Below are 25,314 nucleotides of genomic sequence, written 5' to 3' on the forward strand. Positions count from 1 at the left end.
ATGGAGCCATTTCAGCTGAAATAAAGGAATGATATCCCAGCATAGTATTCAAATGAAGTAGTTTGTGAGGTTTTATTTTCATGTCTTTTTACACATACATTAATCAAGATCAGTGTTTATTTTTTATTTTATTAAAAATATCCTTTAAATTCATTTTAGTTCCACACAAACTAAAATGGCTAATTTTAGTAAATGAAAATAGCATTTTAGTCAACTAGAAATTTTATGAGAAACATTTTATGTTTAAACATTTCACAAAAATGCGAAGAAGTCTTAGCGACTTGAAATTCTTAACTTGGTGAAGCTATCATATACATACTGTTGTGGTGTCATTTTCCTTGTATTTTCATCAATAGTGTGTTTTAAAATGTGTAAATATTATCAGGATGTTCCATTTTTTTCAGTAATTTCGCTGACACGATTCCATAGATTAAAGGCCTATTCACACTGAAAACAATAACTATATTAACATCCACACCAATGGACAACATTCTGTTTATTATAATCATGCACTGCAGTTGTCACCTGCCACTTTAAATAAGTTCTTTAAAGTTGAGTGGATTCTGATTGACTCCATATTTTTTATCATTCATCAGCTGGAAAAAGAATCAGTTTCGAAAGCGATTCCAAAGATACTGTTCTTCTGTGTAGTCATTTTTCTCAGAAATAGAACATTTATAGTTATAGTTGTCATAATTATCATCCTTTCTGTGAATGGCCCTTAACAATGAAGAGTAGCACAGGCGTTTGTCCTTGCCTCAACAATAGCATTTTTTATTTGGCGGCTTCTCCTGTTGTTTCTGTGTAATCTGGATGTCTTCTCCATTTTCCACATGGTGACTTATGAGCTGTAGAAAGTGTGGCACAAACAACTATAACTTAATACTGCTGCTTTTTTGGTACAAGTATGAAATGTTCAATTATCCCTGGCTAGTCTGATCAAAAACGAAATTAAGTATTTGTTACAAATCCTGATTTAGTCTTGTTCATACAGACAGCTTGAACTCACATACTGCAGGGCCGCTCGTGCCGCACTGTGAAAAGTCGTGTCCACGCCAATGTCTTCCTTGGCACTACATTCCAAATATTCAGCTCCGATTTCACTGCACCACTGCTGGGCTTTGCTTGGGGACACCTGTCAGTCAAAGCCTGCTATCAGTTATTAAGCAAAGTCATTAGATCTTATACAGTCATGGCCAAAAATATCGGCACCCTTGCAATTCTGTCAGAAAATTGTTCCAATTGCAAATGTTTTGGTATTCACGTGCTTATTGTTTGCACTGCAACAACACACACACAAAAAAAGAGAACAAAAGTCAAACTTGATAAAATTTCACACAGAACTCAAAAATGGACTGGACAAAATTATTGGCATCTTGTCAAAATTGTAAGAAATAATTGCTTTTCAAGCATGTGATGCTCCTGTAATTTGTATTTAGACACACCTGTGGCAAGTAAGAGGTGTGGGCAATATAGTAATCACACTTGCAACCAGTTAAAATGGAGAAAAGTTGACAACCTTTGTGTTGTGTGTCACACTGAGCATGGAGAAAAGAAAGAAGTGTTAAAGAGTTGTCTGTGGATTTGAGAGAAAAAATGTGGAAAAACATGGACAATCTCAAGGATACAAGTCCATCTCCAGAGATCTTAATGTTCTTGTGTCCACTGTGCGCAATATCATCAAGAGGTTTGCAGCCCATTGCACTGCAGCTAACCTCCCTGGACATGGACGGAAGAGCAAAATTAATGAAAAATTACAACGAAGGATTGTTCGAATGGTGGATAAAGAACCCAGATTAACTTCCAAACAAATTCAAGCTGATCTGCAGACACAGGGTACAACAGTGTCAGCTCGCACTATCCATCGCCATCTGAATGAAAAGGGACGCTATGGTAGGAGATCCAGGAGGACACCACTGCTGACACACAAGCAAGACTGGAGTTTACCAAAACTTGTGACAAAACCACAACCTTTCTGGGAGAACGTACTGTGGACAGATGAGACAAAAGTAGAGCTTTTGGTAAAGGACATCATGGCACTGATTACAGAAAAAGAAATGAGGCCTTCAAAGAAAAGAACACAGTCCCTACAGTCAAACATGGTGGAGGTTCAAAGATGTTTTGGGGTTGCTTTGCTGTTTCTGGCACTGGATGCCTTGACTGTGTGAACGGTATCATGAAATCTGATGATTACCAAAGAATTTTGGGGCGCAACGTAGTGGCCAGTGTCTGAAAGCTGCGTCTCCACCAGAGGTCATGGGTCTTCCAGCAGGACAATGACCCGAAACACACTTCAAAAAGCACTGTAATGGTAATGGTTATAAACAAAGCGCTGGAGAGTTCTGAAATGGCCAGCAATGAGTCCAGATCTGAATCCCATAGAACACCTGTGGAGAGATCTCAAAACAGCAGTTGGGAGAAGGCATCCTTCAAATCTGAATGACTTGGAGCAGTTTGCAAAAGAAGAGTGGTCCAAAATTCCAGCAGCGAGGTGTAAGAAACTCATTCATGGTTACAGGAAGCGATTGATTTCGATTTGATTTTCAGTTATTTTTTCCAAAGGGGGTGCTACCCAATATTAAGTTAAGGGTGCCAATAATTTTGTCCAGTGCATTTTTTGGGTTCGGTGTGGAATTGTATCAGATTTGACTTTTCTTGTTTTGTTTTTTTTGTGTGTTGTTCCAATGCAAAAAAAATAAACATGTGAGTACCAAAACATTTGCAACTGCAACGATTTTCTGAGAGAAGGGTGGCATTTTCTGACAGAATTGCAAGGGTGCTGAGATTTTTGGCCATGACTGTAGCTCGTAATTCAATATTGATGATTAACCTCACGATAATCCAAGTCAATTTTATTGCCGAGCACTATGAAAGGGAATGCAGAGGGGTCCGAGGGACATGCCTGCACCAGGAACTCTTTCTTCCAGACATCTAGTGCATCAAAGGAGACGGACGAGGTAACATCAAACACTAGGAGGCAGCAGTGAGCTCCACGATACAGTGTGGTACCCAGAGAATGAAACCTCTCTGTTCCTGCAGTGTCCCAGATCTGGTGCAAGAACAGCGGAGTATTATTGCATGACACAGTTTGTAGAGCCCTATTCGGTGTAACCTGTGTTACTCTAATGTAAACTATCAGTGGATCCTGAGTATGACGTAAAGTGAATGTTGGTTTTATTTTGAAAAACTGTGGATTTAACATAAATTAATGTAAATGTATCTCACCTGAAGAATCACTGATCTTTTATCAATAGTGATTTCTTTAGTAAGAAAATCTACCCCGATTGTGGCACGATACAATTTAGTAAAGCGATGGTGGACAAACCGGGTCATAAATGAAGACTTTCCCACTCTGTTAAAAAAACAAAAAAAAAAACAGGAAAACTAAATGACCAGAGAATTAACTGTGAAATTATACTATACACGAAATACAGTGCATTAACACAGAACCAGCTTCCTCTGTAAACGTCCCAACATTTTTAGAAACACCAGCAGCTGTTGAGGTTTTCCATGTTTAGAGAGTAACACTGCTTTTAGTTACTTACTGTACTTCATTATTTTTGTTTAACAGTATATTGATCTTTGTTTTTGGATCAAAATATACTGGTATTCAAAAGTTTGGAATCACTTTAAAATGTTTTTCAAACAAAATTATTTTGTACATAATGAAGCAACTAATTGATCAAAATACAACGAAAAACATTAATATTTATAATAACAGTTTTGAATAACTTTTTTTTTTAAATGTAAATATATTTTTAAATGTAGGCTGTTTTTAAAAAAAATTTATTTATGATGGGCAAGTTCCTTTTTCAGTAGCCATTACTGTCCTTTAAAATCTTTTTAAAAATAACTGAAATGCATTTACAGTTTTTTTTTTTTAATCAATATAATGCAACATTGGTGAATAAAGGTATAACATTCTTTCAGAAACATCAAAATTATAGTCACAGTGATACCAAACGGTAGCATTCATGTCTTTGCTGTTCTTACAGAAGTATTCTGGACTATGCTGGAAAAGTTGTTCGTATTGCCTTTAATGTGAATTGCATGTGGGTCTACATGTACATGCTTCACTAGTAGATTTACCATCAAAACTTTCTAAGACAGACACTCACCCAGAGTTTCCGATAAGAATGACTTTCAAGTGTGGTGTGCTCCACTCTGTCATGATAAAAACAACCAAAGCTACTTTCAGTGAAAGGAGGTCATGAAGGTACTCATCTCAGACAACACTTCTTCATTCTGCATTTCAGACTGTAATGTCCTGTTCGTATCACGGATCCATAAGAAAACACGGTAAAGTAGGTAATGGTTAACCACCTTAGCAGTGTAAGGTAAACAAACGCCTAAACAGGTGGTGTAGGCTATCAAAAATGTTCGACTTGGCCTGTTGGGCTGTTTTCTGGTAAATATAGTCGTCATATAGCATTGCTCTTCATTTTTAAAGCAGGCCAAAAATTACAGTTTGGAAAGTTTATGTAGGCTATGCATGATCTATGCATTTGCACTATGAACTAATGAACAACTTTTTCAGCATTTATTTATGTAGGTTAATACTAAGTTATACTATCGTTTATATATTCGATTTTAGAATATGACTTAAAAATGCATTAAAATGCATTAGTAAATGCGGGAATTAACACTAATTAAGATTATTACGCGCGTTCTGTCAATTCCGATTGGTCAATAGCGCCATCCAGCTGTTAGATAATCGCTGTCGTCCATGTTCAGTGTATGAATGAATGAAAAGATGAAATGGCGATGAAATTTTTTTTTTTTAATTGAACTTTCAAAATTACAATATTCAGCAAGTTTTTGAAATATTTCACAATTTTACCATTGTGCAAGCACAGATAAAAAAAAAAAAAAAACAGCTATAAAAATAAATTGAAACAACAACAATTAAAATTGAATTATCACAAACATATGCATTTAACAGAGATAGAGTTCTTAGGGCTTTTTGATTTAAAAAAAAACTTTCCAGATTCAAAATGAACTTTAAAAACTGTTTGAAAATGAGCAAAATGAGGTCTGATGAAAGTTTTAAATGGCACCGTTTTTAATGTCTCTTGTAGGCTATCACATTGCTAACTCGCGCTCGCCTCAGATGACTTAAACATAGGCATAGGCCTACTGTGAGTTATTGCAGTGTTTGTCTGCATCTTTTAGTATCACTTTATTTTGATGTTATTTTAAAATTATTTATCTTAATTTTACATTTTTATGATTCAGTTATTAGCTTTTCAATCCCCTGCAGTTCCTTCTGGTTCCTTCAGGAACCCCAGTTTGGGAAACCTTGAATTAGGCTAATGTTTAATGCACTTTATGTTGTTAATAACAATGGAATATATTTTCTTACTCTTTGTTTTTTATATCAATATGGTATGAGATTATCCTATTTAAATTAATATAATAAACGAGTTAGATCAAAAGTAATCTAAAAGTAGCCTAGTCTGATTATATTACCTAAAATGTGTTACTAATTACAATTTTTGTCATATAATTTGGAATAAGTAACGGACTACAATTTGTAAGTAATCTACCCAGCTCTGATCATACATTTAATAATATTTATATATCAAGTACAGTATATTAGTATACAAGTACAGTATACTAAGTACAGTGGTGTAGACATGTGATACCATACCATACCAGCACAGTACTGTTTTGAAAGGATAGCTTTTAATCATTCATTTGGCTTTCAAAGTACAAAATATAGAGGCAAACACTTGGCAGGACCTGCTATGAGGTCCTCATATGGGAGGTGTCTTGTTCTGTGTCAGTTAAGGGTGTGGAGGCCAAAACTGTAAGTTGTAACAGTGAATACTGAGACCAGTTCTCCTCAACTGAAACGTGGTTTTGACTAATTTACCTCACAAAACACATACAAACTTAGCTGGTACCTTTGAGTCACACTATTACTTATGGGAGCTGTGGCTTTGCGGTCAGGTACACATCCTCTTCTTTGAAAGTTTAGAATTTCACCTCTGTCTTACATGCCTTTCATCACTCTTTCTATGAATTATATTCAAGTGATACATACAGACACAGTTTGGAACACACACATATATATATATATATATATATATATATATATATATATATATATATATATATATATATATATATATATATATAAAACAAACATTAAGATACTTTCACATTTTGTTGTACAACATAAATTACACACAGTCACTCAAATGTCAAAACTGTTTTAAAAATCTAGGGTCACCAAGTTTTGTTGTTGTTGTTTTTTTAAGAAATTCATACTTTTATTCAGCAAGGATGCATTAAATTAACAAAAGTGATAGTAAAGACATTTATACGGTTACAAAAGATTTCTATTTTAAATCAAATGCTAAATAAAAACTGTTTCAAAGTTTCCACAGAAACATTGATAATAACAAGAAATGTTTCTTGAGCGCTAAATCAGCATATTAGAATGATTTCTGAAGGATCATGTGATGTAGTGATGCTGAAATTTCAGCTTTGCCATCACAGGAAGAATAAATTAAATTTTTAAATTAGTAAAACAGAAAACAAATATTTCAAATTGTAATAATATTTAACAATATACTGTTTTTACAGTATTTTGATCAAATAAATGAAGCCTTGGTAAGCATAAGAGACTTTCAAAAACATAAAAAATCCTACCGACCTCAAACTTTTAAACATTGTTAGCAATTTACTGCAACTACCACAAGGATGTGAGTTTACCACTGTAATTTCTTTCTTGTTATTCATGAAAACCACTATTCTAAACAAATAAGAAATTCCCCATGGGGATGGTAAATAGCTTTCTGCGTTGGCCTACAAATTGACGTCATGAATTAACAGCTTTATTCGTTATGTTGTGGATGAAGTATAGTGGTGTGAGGAGGGACAGACTAGAAATTTTTTCAATGTGATATATCCTCTTACAGTCTGCAACCCATAGACAAGAAGCATTCTGTGTTCTCTCACTCAGACTTATCTTTGGGATAAGACTTTGGCTAGAAATGATTTTAGAGTCTTGAGGATGAGATATGTCATTACTTGGGAATAAAGCTACTTGTTGGCAATAACACTTACATATATGACCTGAAACAAATTCATTCTAACTTTGGATGTAAATAAAAATAAGAAGTTGAGGCAGAGAGAGAGAGAGAGAGAGAGAGAGAGAGAGGCGGTCCTTTGAGTTGTACCTCATGACACTGGCTGTGCGAGGCAAAGATAAGGGCCTGCTTTCATGGAAGTTTCTTTCCTTGGAACTGGAGCGCTGCCCCAAAAACTTACACCTACCCCCAACCTCTTGGCTTTTCTGCCCCGCCCCCCACACCGCCCTGACCAGTAACAGTTCCCACAGAGTCTTGTGTCACTCACCAACTGAAGCATCTTTATGGATCCACACGGGCATTGTGTATTTTGCACCTGGATCTGAGGACTTCCTGGTTTCAGGAATGGATATCATACTAACAGAAGTGTACTGTCACTGTTGTCAGTCACATTGCCCCTAAACAAAACCTTGGATTGCAAACACATGGCACAAGAGTGTGTTGCATGCACATAATTGTACCGAGTTATTTTATTTTAGAGACCAATTTAATGCAGTATTTTTTAGACCTATGTTATGGGGTCGGTTTTTTAGTTAGCAAGGTCACTTTATATTTATCAAAAGTGACACTAAACACATTCATAATGTTATAAAAGTTTTTATTTAAAATGAATGTTGTTCTTTTCAGTTTTCAAAGAATCCTGAAAAAACAGTTTCCACAAAAATATTAAGCAGCAGAAATGTTTCTTGAGCACCACATTAGTATATCAGAATGATTTTTAAAGGATCAGGTGACACTGACGACTGGAGTAATTTAGCTTCATATCACAGGAATAAATTACTATATATTTTTAAATATATTCAAATAGAAAACAGTTATTTTTAATAATAAGAGACTTCTTTCAAAAAATGTACCCCAAACTTTTAGTAGTGTAGATATGCATATATATATTTTTTTTGAGTCTTTCATATTCAAAATGGGGTTAAAAACATTACCCCAAAATTTTGAATGCTATATAATAAACATAATATTTTTATCTATACATAATTTTTAAAATGTATGTATGTATGCATTTATACTAGCCTATTTATTTAGTTTAGTTTATGTGTTGTGTGTGTGTGTGTGTAAAATGAGAAACATATTCACTGATTTGAGCTCAGTCTTAATTAGCTTATTTTAGATGTCTAGTATTTCTATAAGAAGTCCTCATTTAGATTGCCAAGTAAATGTGTGTGTGTGTGTGTGTGTGAACTGGTATATATGGTTTACGAGGAAACAAATGTGTATAATGACATTTTATGAGGACACTTCCTGTGTCCCCATAAAACAAAAGGCTTAAAAAACATACAAAACGGTGTTTTATGAAATTCAAAAATTGCCAGTAGTTTCCTGTAAGGGGTAGGGTTGGTGTAGGGCAATAGCACATACAGTTCGTACAGTATAAAAACCATTACGCTTATGGAGAGTCCCCGTACACCACAAATTCAAGTATGTGTGTGTGTGAAAAAGAGAAAGTCTGACTACCATTGTAGGGTGGCACTGTTCCTGTAGTGTCATGGCTGGTCGATTCCCCAGCCTCCGACTCCAATCTTGATAACCTCTTATCACAGTTCAGCAGCCAGCACACACACAGCCACCAGCCACATCCCTCAACACTGCCTCGCTCGCTCTCTCTTTATACAGTTCTTTCTGTTTGCCAGTCTAATTTTTTTTGAGAAGATCCAAACTTTTACCAAAGTTTATTTTATTTCTTTAAAGAACAATAGACAATGCCTTGTCACCACAAATACTGTAACTGTACAACATGTTCAGGACAGAAATTAAGTCATGTTGTATTTATTGGTTTGTTTTTAAAATGAGAGTTAACTTAGAAATCATTTACCATCATATCTTTTTTTAAACAGAACGTCCAAGCTATACTGTTTTCCATACAATGAAAGTGAATGCTGACAATGGATGTTTTAAAACAAAATTTGATGAATAATGATTAGAATTTGGGTCTGTTTGTCAGACGAAATGTGTCGTATGGACTACTTCTGTGGTGCTTTATGTTGTTCTTATTCGCTTTTTGCAGCGTGACTACAGCTCTATAGTCACCATTCACTTTCATTAAATGGAAAACAAATCCCTTTGTGTTCCACTGGAGAAAAACGAGTCATACTGTTTGGAATGACATGAGGGTGAGTAAATCAAATTTTGGAGGAACTGTCCTAATGTAACAAAGTATTGGCCTACATGATGAAGTTCTAAAATGGGGCCCTATGTAAATCAATAAACTGGCCCTTGTTGAAGGATTTGCTTCTCTGGATCTCTTCCCAGTTTCCCTGAAAATTATAAATGCACAATGGTGGAGGGAAGTTGAAAGTGTTTTGACTGTCAAATGACAGTGACAGTCTAAGTCCTGTGCTCAGGCAGGCCATGCTGCGTCCGTATCTCTGACCATGATTGCAGCATTTGAGTTTATTTGCATTACTGTTCTTTGCTGAGCTGCACCAGGGAAAAGTGCTTTTGCATTTTCATTTGCTTTGTTCATAGTCACCGTTTCCATATGGAATAGTCTTTGTTAATTCTTTGTGCCGTTTTAATTCATATATCAATTGTGTAAGTGCTATAGAAAACTTACATGTTCTGTGACTTTTTCACAACAGTGCTTGAATCATGTAAACGATGAGTTTATGATTGCTGTAAACTATAGGGTTTCTCATATGCTCAGACAATAAACTGTTAGATTTGCCTCTTTATCTGTACTTATACACCAGGTAATGTTATGTAACCTCTGGTTTGTAGTGTGGAACAGTATAAGAATTTCTGGTCAAATTTACTACTGGACTTTACTAATGTTTTTCTAGGTCACACAGCTTTACATAAAAATAAATTCATATTGGTGTAAATCTTGTCAAAATCATTTTTGTGAAACAAAAAGTTCAATAACTTATTGAAAGTCGATTGTGATATCTGAATAGGAAATCATTTTCTGTTCAAAATCATGTTATCGACGATCATACACAATCATAATGGCCAAGAATATTTATACAAACCACCATTGTAAAACTGGTCTATACTTAGTTGCTGTGTCAGCCAGAGATCTGCCATATATTCAAAACTGGCCGTATGGTAGGAGTGTCCAAAAAAGTACCCCAACCCCACCCATTGGTGCCCTACAATTTCAAATGAAGTTACTAGTTCCCAAAGACTGAAGGAGATAAGCAAGTGAGCAGAGGACCAGTACACTCTCATTTTCCAGCCGCCCTCCATGATCTTTGCAGCGGTGTGAATCTACTCAGCTGATAAACACCATACTCAATACATCACTTGTAGGTAAGTTCTTCTGTACAGTGCCAGTCTCTCACAACACATTACCTGGCTTTATATGCACAAAATTATTTTCTATGTTTAGATATAGAAGAGAGTAGGCTTTGTAATACATCTTTAATATTTGCCAAATATTTGATCTACTTGGTTCTAATATGTAGGATATTTGGTTATAGTCTAGATCTTAGTGTCCAGATAACCAATTTAATCATTCAATTAACATATAAGCCAATAAATAAATCTGAGTGCTGTTTGCAATGCATTTTTATGAACTTACATAAATATAAATATATATATATAATGTATATAAAAACCAGCACATTTTGAAACGGTGTTAGATGAGCAAATTACTGTTTTTTGTATTTAAGAGACTAGACTGCAACAATAATTTAATAAAAAGAAAACAAAAGAAGCTGATGAAGACAAACTTTTTTTTATCTAGTTGTTATTATTATATAATAAATAATAATGTGTTACTGCCTGTTTTAACTGACTTGTATTAACATACAAAGAAATATGATGCATATTAACATAATTCTACTCTTATTAAATATACAATTTTAAACATAACATTTGAATAGGTTTAATATTATATGAATATATTTCTAAATTAGCCTATAACTACTTGTAAAGCAAGAGCATTTTTCTCAGACCTACATGTAACTGTCAGTGCGTTCACTGGTAAAATGGGCCATTTGCGCTTTGATTCACAATTCGTTCATTTTTGTTAAGAAATGTGTGTGATTATTATAGACTGATAATGCATGATAAGCCACAGTTATCAGGAGAATATGATGCTATTCATAATCACTCAACTAGATAAATTGTTTTTCTGTTCAGCATGCGATACCATGATTGTCTGAGGGAAATGACAAGAAAATATGTTCCAACATTGTCACTTCTGAGGTTAACGTTCTTTAAAGCTTTAGAAAAATTGATAGATTTATATATTTTTAAATGTTATATATATATATATATATATATATATATATATATATATATATATATATATATATATATATATATATAAAAGATGTTTCTAGACTGAAAATACATTTAAAAGACTATTTTGCAGGACAAACATATAATCAATACTGATCTTGCTCGACAGTTATTCTGTTTTTCAAAGTCAATAATATGGTCTTTCTGTTAATCTTTTAATAGTCAATTCCCCTAAGGGAGTAAAGGTTGTTGTGAGCTAATGCTAACTGTTATGAATGCCTTTGAGAAATTCAGTCATGCTGATGTATTTTTAGTGCTGACTTTTTTTGCCACAGTCAAATGAGGACCTTTTAAAGGGAAGTGTGATAGACCACACTGTCTAGATACCTTATTAAAGTATTATACTGACCAAGGGGATCTACAATACCTGTTAAGCTATCTGTTAGCATTCCCATTCATCTTGATGGCAGTTGCTCAGCTGTAAGGATTGAGAAAAAGTTTAGTATAGAATTTTTAATTTATTAATTTATAATGTTGTCTGTCAACATTAATTATGCAATCTTCATTTAAAACAAAATAGCTCAATTAATGAATTTTAAAATTAATTCATAATTCTTCCTATACTGGTAAGCAAGTCTGAACATTATTTTTTCCACATGAAAGATGGAGAACTCATCCGAGCAGTCTCGTTGGGTGTCCCCCAGCCTGATCAGTCCAGACCAATTGGCAAACTACACCACAGAGCCCGGTTTACTGCCACCCGGTGAAGATGATGAGCCTTTCTACTCCAGCTCTGAGACTGACTTACTGCCATCATATTATTCCACTAGCGGACAGAGCCGAGCCTCGTCGTCTTACAGACACAGTCCAGGTGAGATTCTCACTGCTGCATTTAAAGGATTGTGAAATGTGCAGTCACTACCATCACTACCATTACATGGAACCACTGTTTTGCTGCTTTCCTCGCACCATTCACTCCGAAAAAAATTGGGTTCCCAAAAGGGTTTTTTTCAGCGATGCCATTTAAGTTTCCCCAAACAACCTTTTGATGAACAGCTGAACAAAGTTCTACAGAACATGAAAAGGCTCCATGGAAATTAAAGGTTCTTTATGGAACCATAGATGCCAATAAAGAACCTTTATTTATAAAAATGTAAAGGGTATGTCACCTGAAAATTAAAAGTCTGTCATCATTTACTCTGATTTTATTTCAGATTTGTAGGACTTTCTGTGCAACACAATGTCTCAATGTTGTTGTTGTTGTTTTTTTGTCCATACATTGAAAGCCAGTGGGGTCCAGTGTTGTTACATTGTCACCTCATGGACAAAAACTGTTAAAAATAGTTCTTTCAAAACTATTACTGTTTAATATAAGAGTCAATATCGTGCTCTATTGGAGTCAAAATGTATTCATTTTTTTAATCCACTGAAATAGTTCGCCAAGTCTACTCCTCTCAATCAATTCTGGGAAACATCCAGTGGCTGGACAACTCTGCGGGTCACTCTCTAAACTCTCCCTACAACCCCACATCCACTGTCTGGGCAAGCAGCCCGTTCACAAAGATGCCTCTCCATCCTCACACCTCCACGTCCATCTACCCGAACAGCACTACCCCATCTTTCACCTCCCCCAAAGAGGGCTTCCCTTCCCCGAGTCGTGATGGGAAGGAAAGTCCCAGGCTCCAGGAAGTCCTGAAAGCTGAGCGCCTGAGTCCCATGGGTGGAGGCGGAAACAGCTTTCTCAATCTGAGTTCAGCCGCTGGAGGTGTGTACAGTCCTTCTTCTCACATGCTGGGTCCATACGGGTCGTACATGACCACGTCACAGGACTATAGTTCAGCGGCGCTCTATTCTACCACGGGACCCTGGATGAGCCCATCATTCTCACCCAAACTTCGCAACAAGATGAGACTCTCGCCACCGGGTATGTAAATGTCATTTGGAATTGATTGAAGAAAGATAAATCTTGCATGATTCAGCATAATAATTACTTTTGAATTTGACAGAGGCACGTGAATGCGTAAATTGTGGTGCCACTGCTACCCCCCTGTGGCGTCGAGATGGGACGGGCCACTACCTCTGTAATGCTTGCGGACTGTACCATAAGATGAACGGCCAGAACAGACCCCTCATCAGACCAAAAAAGAGGCTGGTACGTTAAAAAAGAAAAAAAAGGTAGTTTGTGATTTATATCATGTCGAGTTAAAATTATTTATATAGAATTTTCTTTTTTTTTTTTCAAATAAAATCATTAAGTTAAGGTTTATAACATCTTAATATCTTCATTTAGCAGATTAGAGCTGGGCGATAATATAGTTTACATTTTGCAATGATATAAGCAATCTAGCAGCTGATATTTGCTATGTAGTATATATAGCTTCAGATGAGTGTACTGTATGTATGCGAAAAGTCATTATATACAGAACTGTTTGATGATACATTTCTGCCACAATATTAAGAATCCCATATCTGGGATTTGGCATATACTATATATTGCTTTATGTGAGTGTACTGCATGTACGCAGTAAATCACTGGGCGATAAAATTGTTTACAACAATATAAAAATCACATAGCCGAGATTTCTTATATAGTATTTACTGCTTTATTGTATGAGTGTACTGTAGATATTAGATATATTTACAGTACATGTGTAATTCACTATTGATTAAGAATTTCTAAATTATTTTGAGTTATTAATTAATTATCTGGTGATTACACATTTTAGTGACAATAAACTTTGCTTTTGTCAGATTGTCAGCAAACGCGCTGGAACACAGTGCGCCAACTGCCACACGAGCACTACGACACTATGGAGACGCAATGCTAGCGGCGAGCCTGTGTGCAACGCCTGCGGCCTCTATTTTAAACTGCACAACGTGAGTGCACTCATTCATACTACATTCATCAGAGGAAAAAACAAGGAACTGCCAAACCTAAAACCTCTGCTATGTCTTTTTGCAGGTCAACAGGCCTTTAACTATGAAGAAGGATGGAATACAGACACGGAATCGCAAGGTGTCTAACAGAAACAAGAAGGGCAAAAAGAGCGCAGTTTCAGAGGTTTACCCTGACATGTCTCACATTGCACCTCCTGATGAGCATGTAGGACCCTACTCTCTGAACCCAGGACCCCTCCTGTCCTACAGTCACACCCCTCACCTATTGCCCCCTTCCACTTTGCACTCTTCTCCAAATTTGCCCTACACCCACCACCCAAACTCTGGCATGGTGCCCACATTAGTGTGAAGGAAACATCTATTGGACCATAACGAGGCATGTACATTACGTTAACTATAGTAAACACATTTCTTGCATAAATGCATTCCATCACATTTTTAAGTAAAGAGAAAATACATTAAAGCTGTTCCATAACAGTCGCAATCTACCAGTTTGTCAGTGATTTTGAGCCCGTCATGTAGTTTGAATAGTGGAACAGTAAAACTGAAACTGTCAGCTATATTATAATGACAAATGTAAATATGATTTTATGACTTATTGTATGTGCTATAATAATACTATGACTTCTTTTGAAACGTTCAATAAATGCCTTATAATCAAATGAGGTTTTGAGGTTGAAAAAGACATTTTACGTTCATTAATTTAAATAAGTATTAAAATATTTAAGCACATTAAAAATAAATAAAAATAAAACATATATATATATATATATATATATTAATGAAATATTGCACATTCAATACCGTTATATAGCCTGCTGATTAATACTATCAAAGTGTTTTTGTCTGATTTGCCCTAGAGTCAAGCTTAAGTAACCCCTCACTGATACAAAACAACATGTTACATGTTGACCTATATATATATATATATATATATATATAAAATATAGGTCAACATGTAACAATATATATATATATTGGTCAACATGTAACATGTTTTGTATCAGTGAGGGGTTACTTAAGCTTGACTCTAGGGGCAAATATATATATATATATATATATATATATATATATATACACACAGGACCTTTATATATATACAGTTGTGTTCAAAATCATAGCAGTCCAACATCACTAACCAGATCAATCACTGTTTTTGGTAGAAATTATATTTCTACATGGCAAATATTTTACTTGTAGGTGTGTAGAGTAATAGAAAACCAACAGACCCAACAGTCATGACATGCATGCTGTTGATTCTGTGTAATTTAATCATTAATTGAAAAGGGCGTGTTCAAAATAATAGCAGTGTGGAGTTTAATTAGAGAGGTAAATCATTCTGTGAAAAAACTGGTGTCAAACAAGTGGCCCTTATTTAATGATGAAGGCAGCAAATGTTGTACTGTGCATTTCTCTCTGAAAATCTGAGTAAAATGAGTCGTTCCAGACATTGTTCAAAAGAATAGCGTACTTTGATTAAAAAGTTGATTAGAGAGGGGAAAACATAAAGAAGTGCAGAAAATGATAGGCTGCTCAGCTAAAATTATATCAAATGCTTTCAAATGGCAACCAAAACCAGAAAGATGTGGAAACGGAAAACTACCATTCGAATGGATCGAAGAACAGCCAAAATGGCAAAGACTAAGCCAATGATCAGCTCCACGGTGATCAAAGAAAGTCTAAAGTTACCTGTGAGTACTGTAACCATTAGAAGACGCCTATGTGAAGCCAAGCTATCGGCAAGAAGCCCCCGCAAAGTCCCATCGTTGAAAAAAATGAAGAGGTTACAATTTGCCAAAGAACACATTGACTGGCCTAAAGAGAAATGCCGCAATATTTTGTGGACTGATGAAGCAAGATTGTTCTTTTTGGGTCTAGGGGCCGCAGACAGTTTGTCAGACGACACCCAAACACTGAATTCAAGCCACAGTACACTGTGCAGACAGTGAAGCATGATGGCGCAAGCATCATGATATGGGGATGTTTCTCATACTATGTGTTGGGCCTATTTATCGCATTCCATGGATCATGGATCAGTTTGAGTACATTAAAATACTTAAAGAAGTTATGTTGCCTTATGCCGAAGAGGAAATGCCCTTGAAAGGGGTGTTTCAACAAGACAACAACCCCAAACACACCAGTAAGTGAGCAGCATCTTGGTTCCAGACCAACAAGATTAACGTTATGGAGTGGCCAGCCCAATCTCCAGACCTTAATCCAATAGAAAACTTGTGGGGTGACATCAAAAATGCTGTTTCTGAGGCAAAACCAAGCAATGCAGAGGAATTGTGGTACTGTATGTAGTGCAATCGTCCTGGGCTGGAATACCTGTTCACAGGTGCCAGACTCCATGCAACACAGATGTGAAGCAGTTCTCAGAAACCATGACTAGACAACTAAATGTTAGTTCAGTCATTCACAAGAAAGCTAAATCTTCAAGCATTTTTCTGTTTATACAGTAAATATTTGACTTTGTAAAGGAAAATGCAGACACCGCTATTTTTTTGAACAGCCTAATATTCCTTTTTCTTCACTTTCTGTAAAGTAATAACAAATTTGCTTCATGTTTTGATTAGAACAGAATGTGCAATGTTCCCAATGCATTTGTGTGTATTGAAGTAAAAGTTATTTTAAGGATTTTGAGCTTTACTCGCTTTTTTAAACACACTGCTATTATTTTGAACACAGCTGTAAGTTTAACTATCAAAGGTGACCATTTTCAATGTGGTGATGGTATTTAAATATTGCAAACTGTTTTAGACCTTGTGGTTTGGAGCTCGCTATTTGGACTTCATGTCATTCCAGCCATGCAATAATAGTGTCATTGTCCATTCATCCACTCCGCAGAGGCTTTGACAATTGATCTGCTTTTGGAGCATGAACATGCAAATAAAACACTTTCCATAAAGCTGGCGGAGGGTGACAAAGCATTTAACCAAGGTTCCACTTGTGCCAGGTCCTAAATTTAGCTCACATGGAAAAACTGTTATATCTGTGTACATAACGCAACTGCGGGCCATGCGGCCCAGATGCTGGCAAAATAATTGCACCTGCACTGAAGTTCTCAGAGAATATTAGATCCAAGATATGCTGAAAAACAATTGGCGTGTGTCCACATACACATACTGCCAGTATGTACTGGATTTAACTGTTAATGAAGTATTTTCTGTAGGTATGCACTTGTTTAGTAGGAATACATTCCTGGACATCAGTTGACAATGACCTTTGATCTGTGTGTTCTGTTAGGTACACATACGGAGACAAAAAAAATAAATAAATTTACTCAAACACTCAAAAACTGCCGTTTTCACTAATGCAAGGTGTTGAGACAGTTCAGTTTAGAGTGCTGTGAAAGTGATACCTTATCATACTCCCAACACTGACCCTCTCCCACAGCATCACCAGAGATCACATTTACTGTCTTTTAGCCACCTTGAATGGGATCAGCTTCCAAATAATGACTGCAAATGTTTAAAGCATCTCTGAAATTTAAATAAATATTTATTTATCTTTGCCTTGGGGGTGAGGAGTTGTATCTTGGCATTTTATAAGAAAACTGTAAACATAACTCAAGCACCTGCAATTTTTGTTCCTCAGCAAGGCCCTAAAATAAACTAGCATACTTCATGGGAAAATGCCAGAAATACATAATTATTTGCATACTTGCATATACTGTGGGCAAATCATTGCATGATTGATCATTAGTCAGGTGCAAGTGTGAAGAAGAGATCACGTCTCACGAGGAACCATGAACATCTGTGGACGCCACCTAAAACCTGACCCCTCACTGACTCATTAATCAGAAACGGTTTCAGAAAACTCCGTTTGCAAAGGCTTGCCTAAACTGCCAGATGTTCAATCTTGAATCTTAACATTACTCATAGATACATGTTTTTAAATGTCTCAAGACATTTGCACAAATATCAAGTGTTTGATAAATAAAAAAACTTTACAGATATGGTGTGTCCATAAACAATGTTTGAAATGTTGAACTTACAAACTCTGAGTGGCAGGTGGGTATCTATTTTTTTCTGTTTTGTCCTCACTAAGTTTATCTGCTGTGACGGCCAGCCATGTATTGGGGAAATGGTGACAAATGACTGCAAGAGATTAGCAACCACAGGACCAGTTGAGCAAATTCAAAACAACATCCGTTACAGTTCTCGTGTCTCAGTCTCTTCTCCCTCACTATAATACTTGCAAATACAAACCCCGTGTGTTACATGTCCACTACCAAATCTTTTATCAAAATTCCATTGAATCAGTGCACGTTCCACATTTTCAGACTCACGGACATCCATTCATTAAAGATCTTGTGTATCCATACTCTCCATGAATGTAATGTGCATCCATACTCTCCACTCATGGGGAATGTGAATTCTGCATAATACTTCTCAAAATGATAGCATACTAATCATGTAACTAAGTGTCTGTACAAAGACCTACAAAGCATTTGTCAGGCTAACATGACTATAAACAGGTTTTAGGACTGCTGTAAATACATGTTTTTAGTTGACTTGGAAAGATGTAGCTGCCATAAACATGTTATATAAACTACAGTAGTCAACATTTGAAGTGGATCAAAAAAGTTCATTAAAGTTGTCCTAAGATAAGACTGCAGGTTTTAGGACAACTTTGATGAAAGGTTTTGATCCACTTCAAATGCTGAATGAACGACATTGATCTTACAGACGGTGACCTCTAAGGGCAGTGTGGTGTAAATACAATAGTCAAGATAGAGGTCAAGTTACAACTGAGAAGTTATTCATAAGTGACTTCATAATTATAAAGGACAGATGATATTTATTTGCTGAGACACTAATACTAATTGAGCACAACCAAATGCTCTGAAGCTCAAATAAATATTACAGCACCTGCTTCACATTGCACTGAAATAGTGGTCTGCGTGTTATTTTTATAATATATAAAAGTATAATAATTGAATTCAGCATTTCTTTACAACAAAAAACATCCAAGCACTTGATTGTGAATTACATTGCCTTTTTTATTTAAGGGAAAAAAACAATAGACCTATCAATTTTGTTACAACTCCAACAAGTGTATGATTAAATACAGAGAACAGTATACAAAAAAAGAAGAAAAACTCACCAAAGACTATGGATCGGTTGGAAAAAAATTATACAGTATATTAGTTTGTCCGCTTTTTGACAGCAGAATTGTTTGAGAGTAAACAGTACTTTCAGTAAAACTGTAACTTCTCAGATTCAGTTCATAACGTAACGTTCAATGTCAGCCAAACGTGAGGTAAAAGATCTGACCTACAAATCTGGGCATGGATAGATAGACAAAAAGGAACTATCACCGAAAGTCATCATCTACCAAGTAACCCAACTTTCTTCCCCTTTACTTCGAATCGTCCTGCTGGTCTGTAGTGGCTCTCTTCAGAAGACATGCTGCCTGACCAGGTCGCCTCGTCAGGACTGGAACCCGAAACGGAGCCATCTAGACTTTTTGGCCCAACTCTGGGAGAGCTTCTGCTTCCCCTGACATCTCTTTCACAACGGAAGCTCTCTTGCAGCAATGTCCCTTTTGCGTGGGACTGACCTACCGAAGGTCTTAACGCCATAGTTGGTTGATTAAGATTTTTAATAGGCATCACGTCTGGCTCTGAATCACTGTCAGAGTCAATGGCAATAGGTTCTGAGGATGATCCAGGGCATGGCTTGAAGGCACAGTTGCTTTGACTACTTTGTCCAGTGTTTAATGGCTGCATTTTCCCCTTGAAGTCTGCAGAGAAACCAACAGGAGACTTCAGCCTAAATTTTGAGGTCCTTGAGAATCCGCTTTTTTCATCGTCATTGACTTCGAACAGCCAGCTTGCATCAAAGCTCATGTCATGCTTGAGCTGGCTCACTGCCCGCATGTTAAAGCCAAGTAACACAACAGGATTGCGGGTGACTAAGTCCCGGTCACATGAGCGCCGCTGGTTGGCAAAATGGCTCGAAACATCGGACTTCCACAACCAGAGGCTTGCAGCAAGTTTCTCGATCTCCCGTTGGGAAGGGTAGGGATGCCGATTGAAATATGCTGTAAGGAAAGCTTTGCGTGCTTCGTAGGACTCGTCACCATGACCTTTCGGATCCAGTGCCAACACGACCGGCTCCTCTGGCTTCTCAACAAAGGCTGTAGGGTAATACCTAGACTGGTCTACCATCTTCCTTCTCTTGGGGTCAGATGCATCTGGGGTAACTAACTCACGTTTGAGAGACCCAGCTCCAGGTGAGCGCAGTCCAGGCATAATAGGCTTGGCGCCTTTGGGGGTCTGGCAAACACCTCGGCAGTGCACCAAATGGAGCGTGATGGTGGAAGCAGTCATGTTGCTAGTGTACACTCCCAGGCAGTGGATGCACTTGTAGGTTAGTTTTTTCTCTACAGGGTGCAACGTTTGGAGTACTTGATGACGATCCCGTAAATGATGGGCAAGGGCGTCCGAGATGGGACCTTTGAGAATAGTGAAGCATAGCGGGCAGAGTGTTTTCCCAACTTCTTTCTTTTGCGACACAGAAGACTGGGACATGTTTCGGACCACAGAATCAGTTTGCGTATCTGGCTGCTTTACAGCCATCTTTGCAGGCTTAGCCATGGCGCTGTTCTGTGGTGGTTGATTGGCAGCTGAAGAGGCTTCAGGGGTCTCCTTCATGTTGTAGGTGGTTACAATAAGCTGAACATTTTTGGGACTTCCTTGCTGAAGTGTGAGATCGAATGTTAGAGGAGCACCAGTCGGTGGATCCCCTGCTTCGTTGGGGTGCGCCAGGCGCTTGTGTGCTACAATTTTCTCAACTTCATGAAATGTGGAATGACATTGTGGGCATGACAGCCCATGCACTAGCATATGGTTCAACAAAGAGTCGCTGGGTAGGTAACGGTTACAGTACAGACACTTGCTAGTAAAGTTGTGAATCTTCATGATGTATTTAGCCATCGCCCTCACTTTCTCCGCCTGATGTTCCTTTTCAAAGTGAGCACTATATGCGCTTTCAGGGAAAAGTTCATTGCAGATGGTGCAAATCTTCCACTTTTGTGTTTGTGAGGTGTTCAAAGCATTGGCTGAAGCTTTCTTGGCCTGCAGTGATGTCAGTGTGGCAGTAGCAGCGTGCACAGATGAAGAGAGAGGTAGACTCTTCAATGAGGGGGAGAAAGAAGCTGACTGGGCATTAAGATGTGTAGAACCATGGACTCCAAAGCCGCCCAGGTGTTTTCCCGTATGTGACTGGGAGACCACACCAGATACGAAAGCTTTATCAGGTAGTGTAACGCGAACTGGGTGACCAGGCACGGAGTTGCCTGCAAGAGTTTGCTTGAAATGGTTGCCGACAGGTAACCCCACCATTTTGGGCATACTGAAGCGATTCATTTGAGGTGTTTGAGGACGCACACCAGGAGTGATTGCAACGCCCCTTTGGATTACGTTCGCCTGGGGCCTCTGCACTATGACATTGGTGTGCCCAATCATAGCGGTGACTTGATGGCCAATGCGCTCATGGAACTCAATGACATGCTGGACCAGTGCTTCATAGGAACGAGGTGTGAAGTGGCAGCTCTTGCAGTGAATCCCATGACTGTTACCAGGGGCCTCTACACTGTTTTCTTGCTTCTCTGAGTTTCTTCCCAGGTAAGGTGTAGTCACATGCTGGAAGTGTTCCCTGTAAATATGCCTGCGCACTACGTTGTACAGTCTATCTCGATAGGTGCACTTCTTGCAGTAGTACACCGGGAGCTCCTTTCGATCGCCCAGCATAGGCTTATCTAATCGCATACCGTCCCTAACCCCTATTGGAGCTCCGTGAGGGCCAGCGACACCCTGACGCAACATATTGTGAGGCATATGGAAGAGCCTGACATGGGTTTCCAGTGTCCTTTTGTTCCCACTGTATGTGCAATAGGAGCAATTAAGAAGGATTCGGCTCTCAAAGTCTTCTCTGTGAACATTGCGGAAGTGGTTTTTGTAGGCAGAGAAATACTTGGAGGCAAATGGACAATCTGAGCAGCAAAACTGCTTTGTTCTGTAGTCCTGCAACATTTGAAAAACAAAGCAATATTACAAAATGTTTATGCAATCCAAAATATTTCTTAATAGACTTCTGTTGCAGTGGCTATGGGTGACATACCTGTGACTTTGTCCAGGATGGATCCCACATACAAATGTCAAGGTAAAATTGTTTCATGTATGAATCACTGGGGCTAAAATCTTTGTAGTCCTACAGGAAAATGGACAGGATATAACATTAGTGAAGCAAAGTATGTGCATCAACAACAGATGTAAGTTTAATTTGATGTTCACAATGACAGTTCAAGAATAATCACCTCCACATGTTCTTTGCAGTAGTCAAGGCCAATGTCACTGAGCAGTCTCTTGACTTTTTTCCTGGCCTTCCTCAGCCGAGTGAGGTTGTTCACTGGAAGTTGAAACATTTCTTCTAAAAAAAAAAAAATAAAATAAAAAAAAAAAAGAGAGGGATTTTAGTTCGGCTCCCAATTTGTTAAAGGTTCACTCAGGAATTACTAATTATGTTGTGCAGACCAATATGGACTTATATGTAGTATAGATGCAGCATTATGCAAAAGCAATGGTTTCCAGTTACTAATGTTATTGTAGAAATGCACTCTTTGCAGTCAGCCATAAACCACAAATGCAAGTGTTCAAAAACAGATGTGTTACAGTGATAAAAAGGAGTATTATTCTGTTGGTCATGTGATATCAACATGTTGGCCCCCAGCTTTTATTAGCCTCATGAGAGTGCACATCACATTAAACAATTTTAAAGGGATAGTTCGTCCCAAAAATGAAAATTATATAATCAATTACTCACCTTCATGTCACTCCAAACCCTTTTCGTTCATCTTTGAAACACTAACAGAAGTATTTTTAATTCAGTCTCCTTTGAAAGTCCATTAAGGCAAAACTTTGCTTCAAAAAGGTCATTAATAGTAAAAGTAATTGAATGGTTAATCCAAGTCTTCTGAACAGACATGATCGCGTTATATGATGAACAGATTTAGACTTGTGGTCAATGCACATAAATAGAGCACATCAAATATGGTAAACGCACCCGTACTTGCTTCAAGCATGAAAACCAATGAGGTTTGCTCTTGTCACTTTGGCATGCTTGAGCATTCACAAGAACCAGTGAGCTTTGTTTTCAGGTGTCCAGCAAGTATGGTCGAGCTTCCGTTGTGCATTTTTAAACTGTCAAAACTTAAGCTGAACCGGCTTTCAATGGAGGAACTGAAATCTCTCAGTTCCATTCAAAACATATTTTTTAACGTCTTATGGGTTTGGAATAACATGAAAATAAATTACAGTTTCCATTTTTGGGTGAACTAACCAATAATAATATAATAATTATTAAGGTGTTAAAAACAACTGAAAATGACAAAACACTCAGTGTGTAGCCTAAATGTGCATGCATTGCCCAAACAAAAACAAAAATCTGCTGAGACACCACATCAGAAGCAGATGAAGACACACTTCTTCCACAAGCATCTGACAAGTTAACTTATCTTTTCTGCATTTAGTGCATGTCACTGTTCACTCCAAATATTGTATTGTAAACAACAAATTCATCTAAATGTAATGAGCATTTATTATTAAAGTGGTGCTGTAAACTTGTCAGAAGACTTAACATCCTCATCCGTTGACATACAGTAAGCCAATAACAATCAGTTATGGGCAATGAATGAACCACACTACACATGCTGCACTATAGGGTCAATGTTGTGATTTTGCAGAGTGTAAACAAACCACTCTTACATAAATCTGACTTCTGAAACACAATGAATGCATGCATGCAGCAACTGCAGCCCTGCAACTGGGACTGTTGCTCCTATAAATGCAACTCCACTAGACAATACAGGCCACAGCAGGCCTTTTTGAGAGGCTCAGCAAAAAATACCTCATTTATTTTGACAGGCTACGCTGGCTTTGCCCTGACCGCGTGTACCAGCTTTCCAATGAGAGTGAAGTGCTTCTAATGTATAATTTAATTTACAAACGAACTTAGTTTAGCGATAACAAAACAATTGTTACTCCATGCACATATGTGCAGTTAGCGCGTTAGCTTAGCCACACTGGATGTTTGATGTACACACTGAACTCCACACAAAAGCAACGATGCCAAAGAAAGAAAAGCAAACGTTTATAATGACACATTACCTGCTTTACTTCACGGTCTCGCATGGAATTCCCTTCAAGCACTTTGCTTTCAGGCCCAATGAAGAGTTAGGGTGAGAGGACAGAGACAGATTGTGGTTTATTCGGCAGATGCTGCAGTCCTTCGCGCCGCTGCCGCCGCCGGTGGATTTCGGCAACTCATCCTGAGAATCCGCACCATGTGTCATCAACTGGATTAACACAGGCTACAGAACAGTTTCTGTCGACCTCATGAACTTGTACTTTAATATACGATTTGGATAGGCTGTTGTGTCAATTCAGTACAAACACAGGGCAGAGAACAGACTTTTTTTTCTCTTTGAGACTGTTCCGTTCCACATACCAGCCCAGCCTGTTCAAAATGGCCGACGGTTGCAAACGGAAATGACATATATTTGTGTAAAGTTCAAAAGGGCCCACACTGATGACTGGGGAAGATTCATCACCGCCACACAAGTACCAAGTAGGTTAAGTCGTCGATTCATGGAAGAATTGCAGCTTTTGTACTTGCATTAGTTTTATTCGTTTGGGTTTACACATCCATTGAGATTATGAAATAGTTTTAGTGATTAAGATTAGCACTGGTCCGAGGTCATCAACATTGGAGGTGTCAAGTGCAAGACTACTGTCTTATATCTGCCAGTCCAACATTAACATTTAAATAAATGAGGGTAAGTTTATGATTTAAAAATTAGCTGTATTAACTATATTTAGGCATAAACTAGAACCAAAGTGGTTCCTGTGTCTTTGTACATGACAGTGTTCTTACTTGCAAATTAGAGAACAACCAATAATTTACTAAATTTCAAGCTCAAGTCTTAAGTTATCCTAACAGGAATAGAAGTTTTAAAGCAAATTTTTATTAAATTAATTGAATTCTGATGCTTTATGGGGAATCGGTTCAACACTGCAGCTGGAATTGCTTGCCAGTTTAGTGTTGAACAGGGTATGAAT

The 25,314-nt window shown here is 37.4% G+C and overlaps 3 protein-coding genes across 8 annotated transcripts; 1 reads left to right on the forward strand and 2 right to left on the reverse strand.

Moving 5' to 3' along the window:
- Positions 1-70: 70 nt before the first annotated feature.
- On the reverse strand, positions 71-4,781 carry si:dkey-13a21.4 (uncharacterized protein LOC494576 homolog). Of its 5 annotated transcripts, none has more exons than XM_058792562.1 (5): positions 4,119-4,781; positions 3,226-3,352; positions 2,903-3,049; positions 1,010-1,135; positions 71-848 (listed from the first exon to the last, which is right to left on the reverse strand). In XM_058792562.1, the coding sequence occupies exons 1-5, from the start codon at positions 4,169-4,171 to the stop codon at positions 759-761; spliced, it is 543 nt and encodes a 180-aa protein (XP_058648545.1). In that variant the 5' UTR covers positions 4,172-4,781; the 3' UTR covers positions 71-758. The 5 variants fall into 5 exon arrangements, with proteins under 5 accessions (XP_058648545.1, XP_058648547.1, XP_058648542.1 ...); XM_058792564.1 differs by having other exon boundaries at positions 1,014-1,135; positions 2,831-3,049; XM_058792559.1 differs by having other exon boundaries at positions 2,831-3,049.
- Positions 4,782-10,023: 5,242 nt separating this feature from the next.
- Positions 10,024-14,916, forward strand: gata1a (GATA binding protein 1a). Of its 2 annotated transcripts, none has more exons than XM_058792558.1 (6): positions 10,024-10,351; positions 11,955-12,162; positions 12,727-13,215; positions 13,298-13,443; positions 14,043-14,168; positions 14,254-14,916. In XM_058792558.1, the coding sequence occupies exons 2-6, from the start codon at positions 11,955-11,957 to the stop codon at positions 14,536-14,538; spliced, it is 1,254 nt and encodes a 417-aa protein (XP_058648541.1). In that variant the 5' UTR covers positions 10,024-10,351; the 3' UTR covers positions 14,539-14,916. The 2 variants fall into 2 exon arrangements, with proteins under 2 accessions (XP_058648541.1, XP_058648540.1); XM_058792557.1 differs by having other exon boundaries at positions 10,026-10,355; positions 14,254-14,914.
- A 4,263-nt stretch (positions 14,917-19,179) lies between these two features.
- Positions 19,180-24,746, reverse strand: adnpa (activity-dependent neuroprotector homeobox a). The gene is made up of 4 exons (XM_058792215.1): positions 24,364-24,746; positions 22,515-22,627; positions 22,319-22,408; positions 19,180-22,221 (listed from the first exon to the last, which is right to left on the reverse strand). The coding sequence occupies exons 2-4, from the start codon at positions 22,620-22,622 to the stop codon at positions 19,522-19,524; spliced, it is 2,898 nt and encodes a 965-aa protein (XP_058648198.1). The 5' UTR covers positions 22,623-22,627; positions 24,364-24,746; the 3' UTR covers positions 19,180-19,521.
- Between the last annotated feature and the right edge of the window lie 568 nt (positions 24,747-25,314).

This window comes from Onychostoma macrolepis, chromosome 11 (genome assembly GCF_012432095.1).
Source record: "Onychostoma macrolepis isolate SWU-2019 chromosome 11, ASM1243209v1, whole genome shotgun sequence".
Taxonomy (NCBI): Eukaryota; Metazoa; Chordata; class Actinopteri; order Cypriniformes; family Cyprinidae; genus Onychostoma; species Onychostoma macrolepis.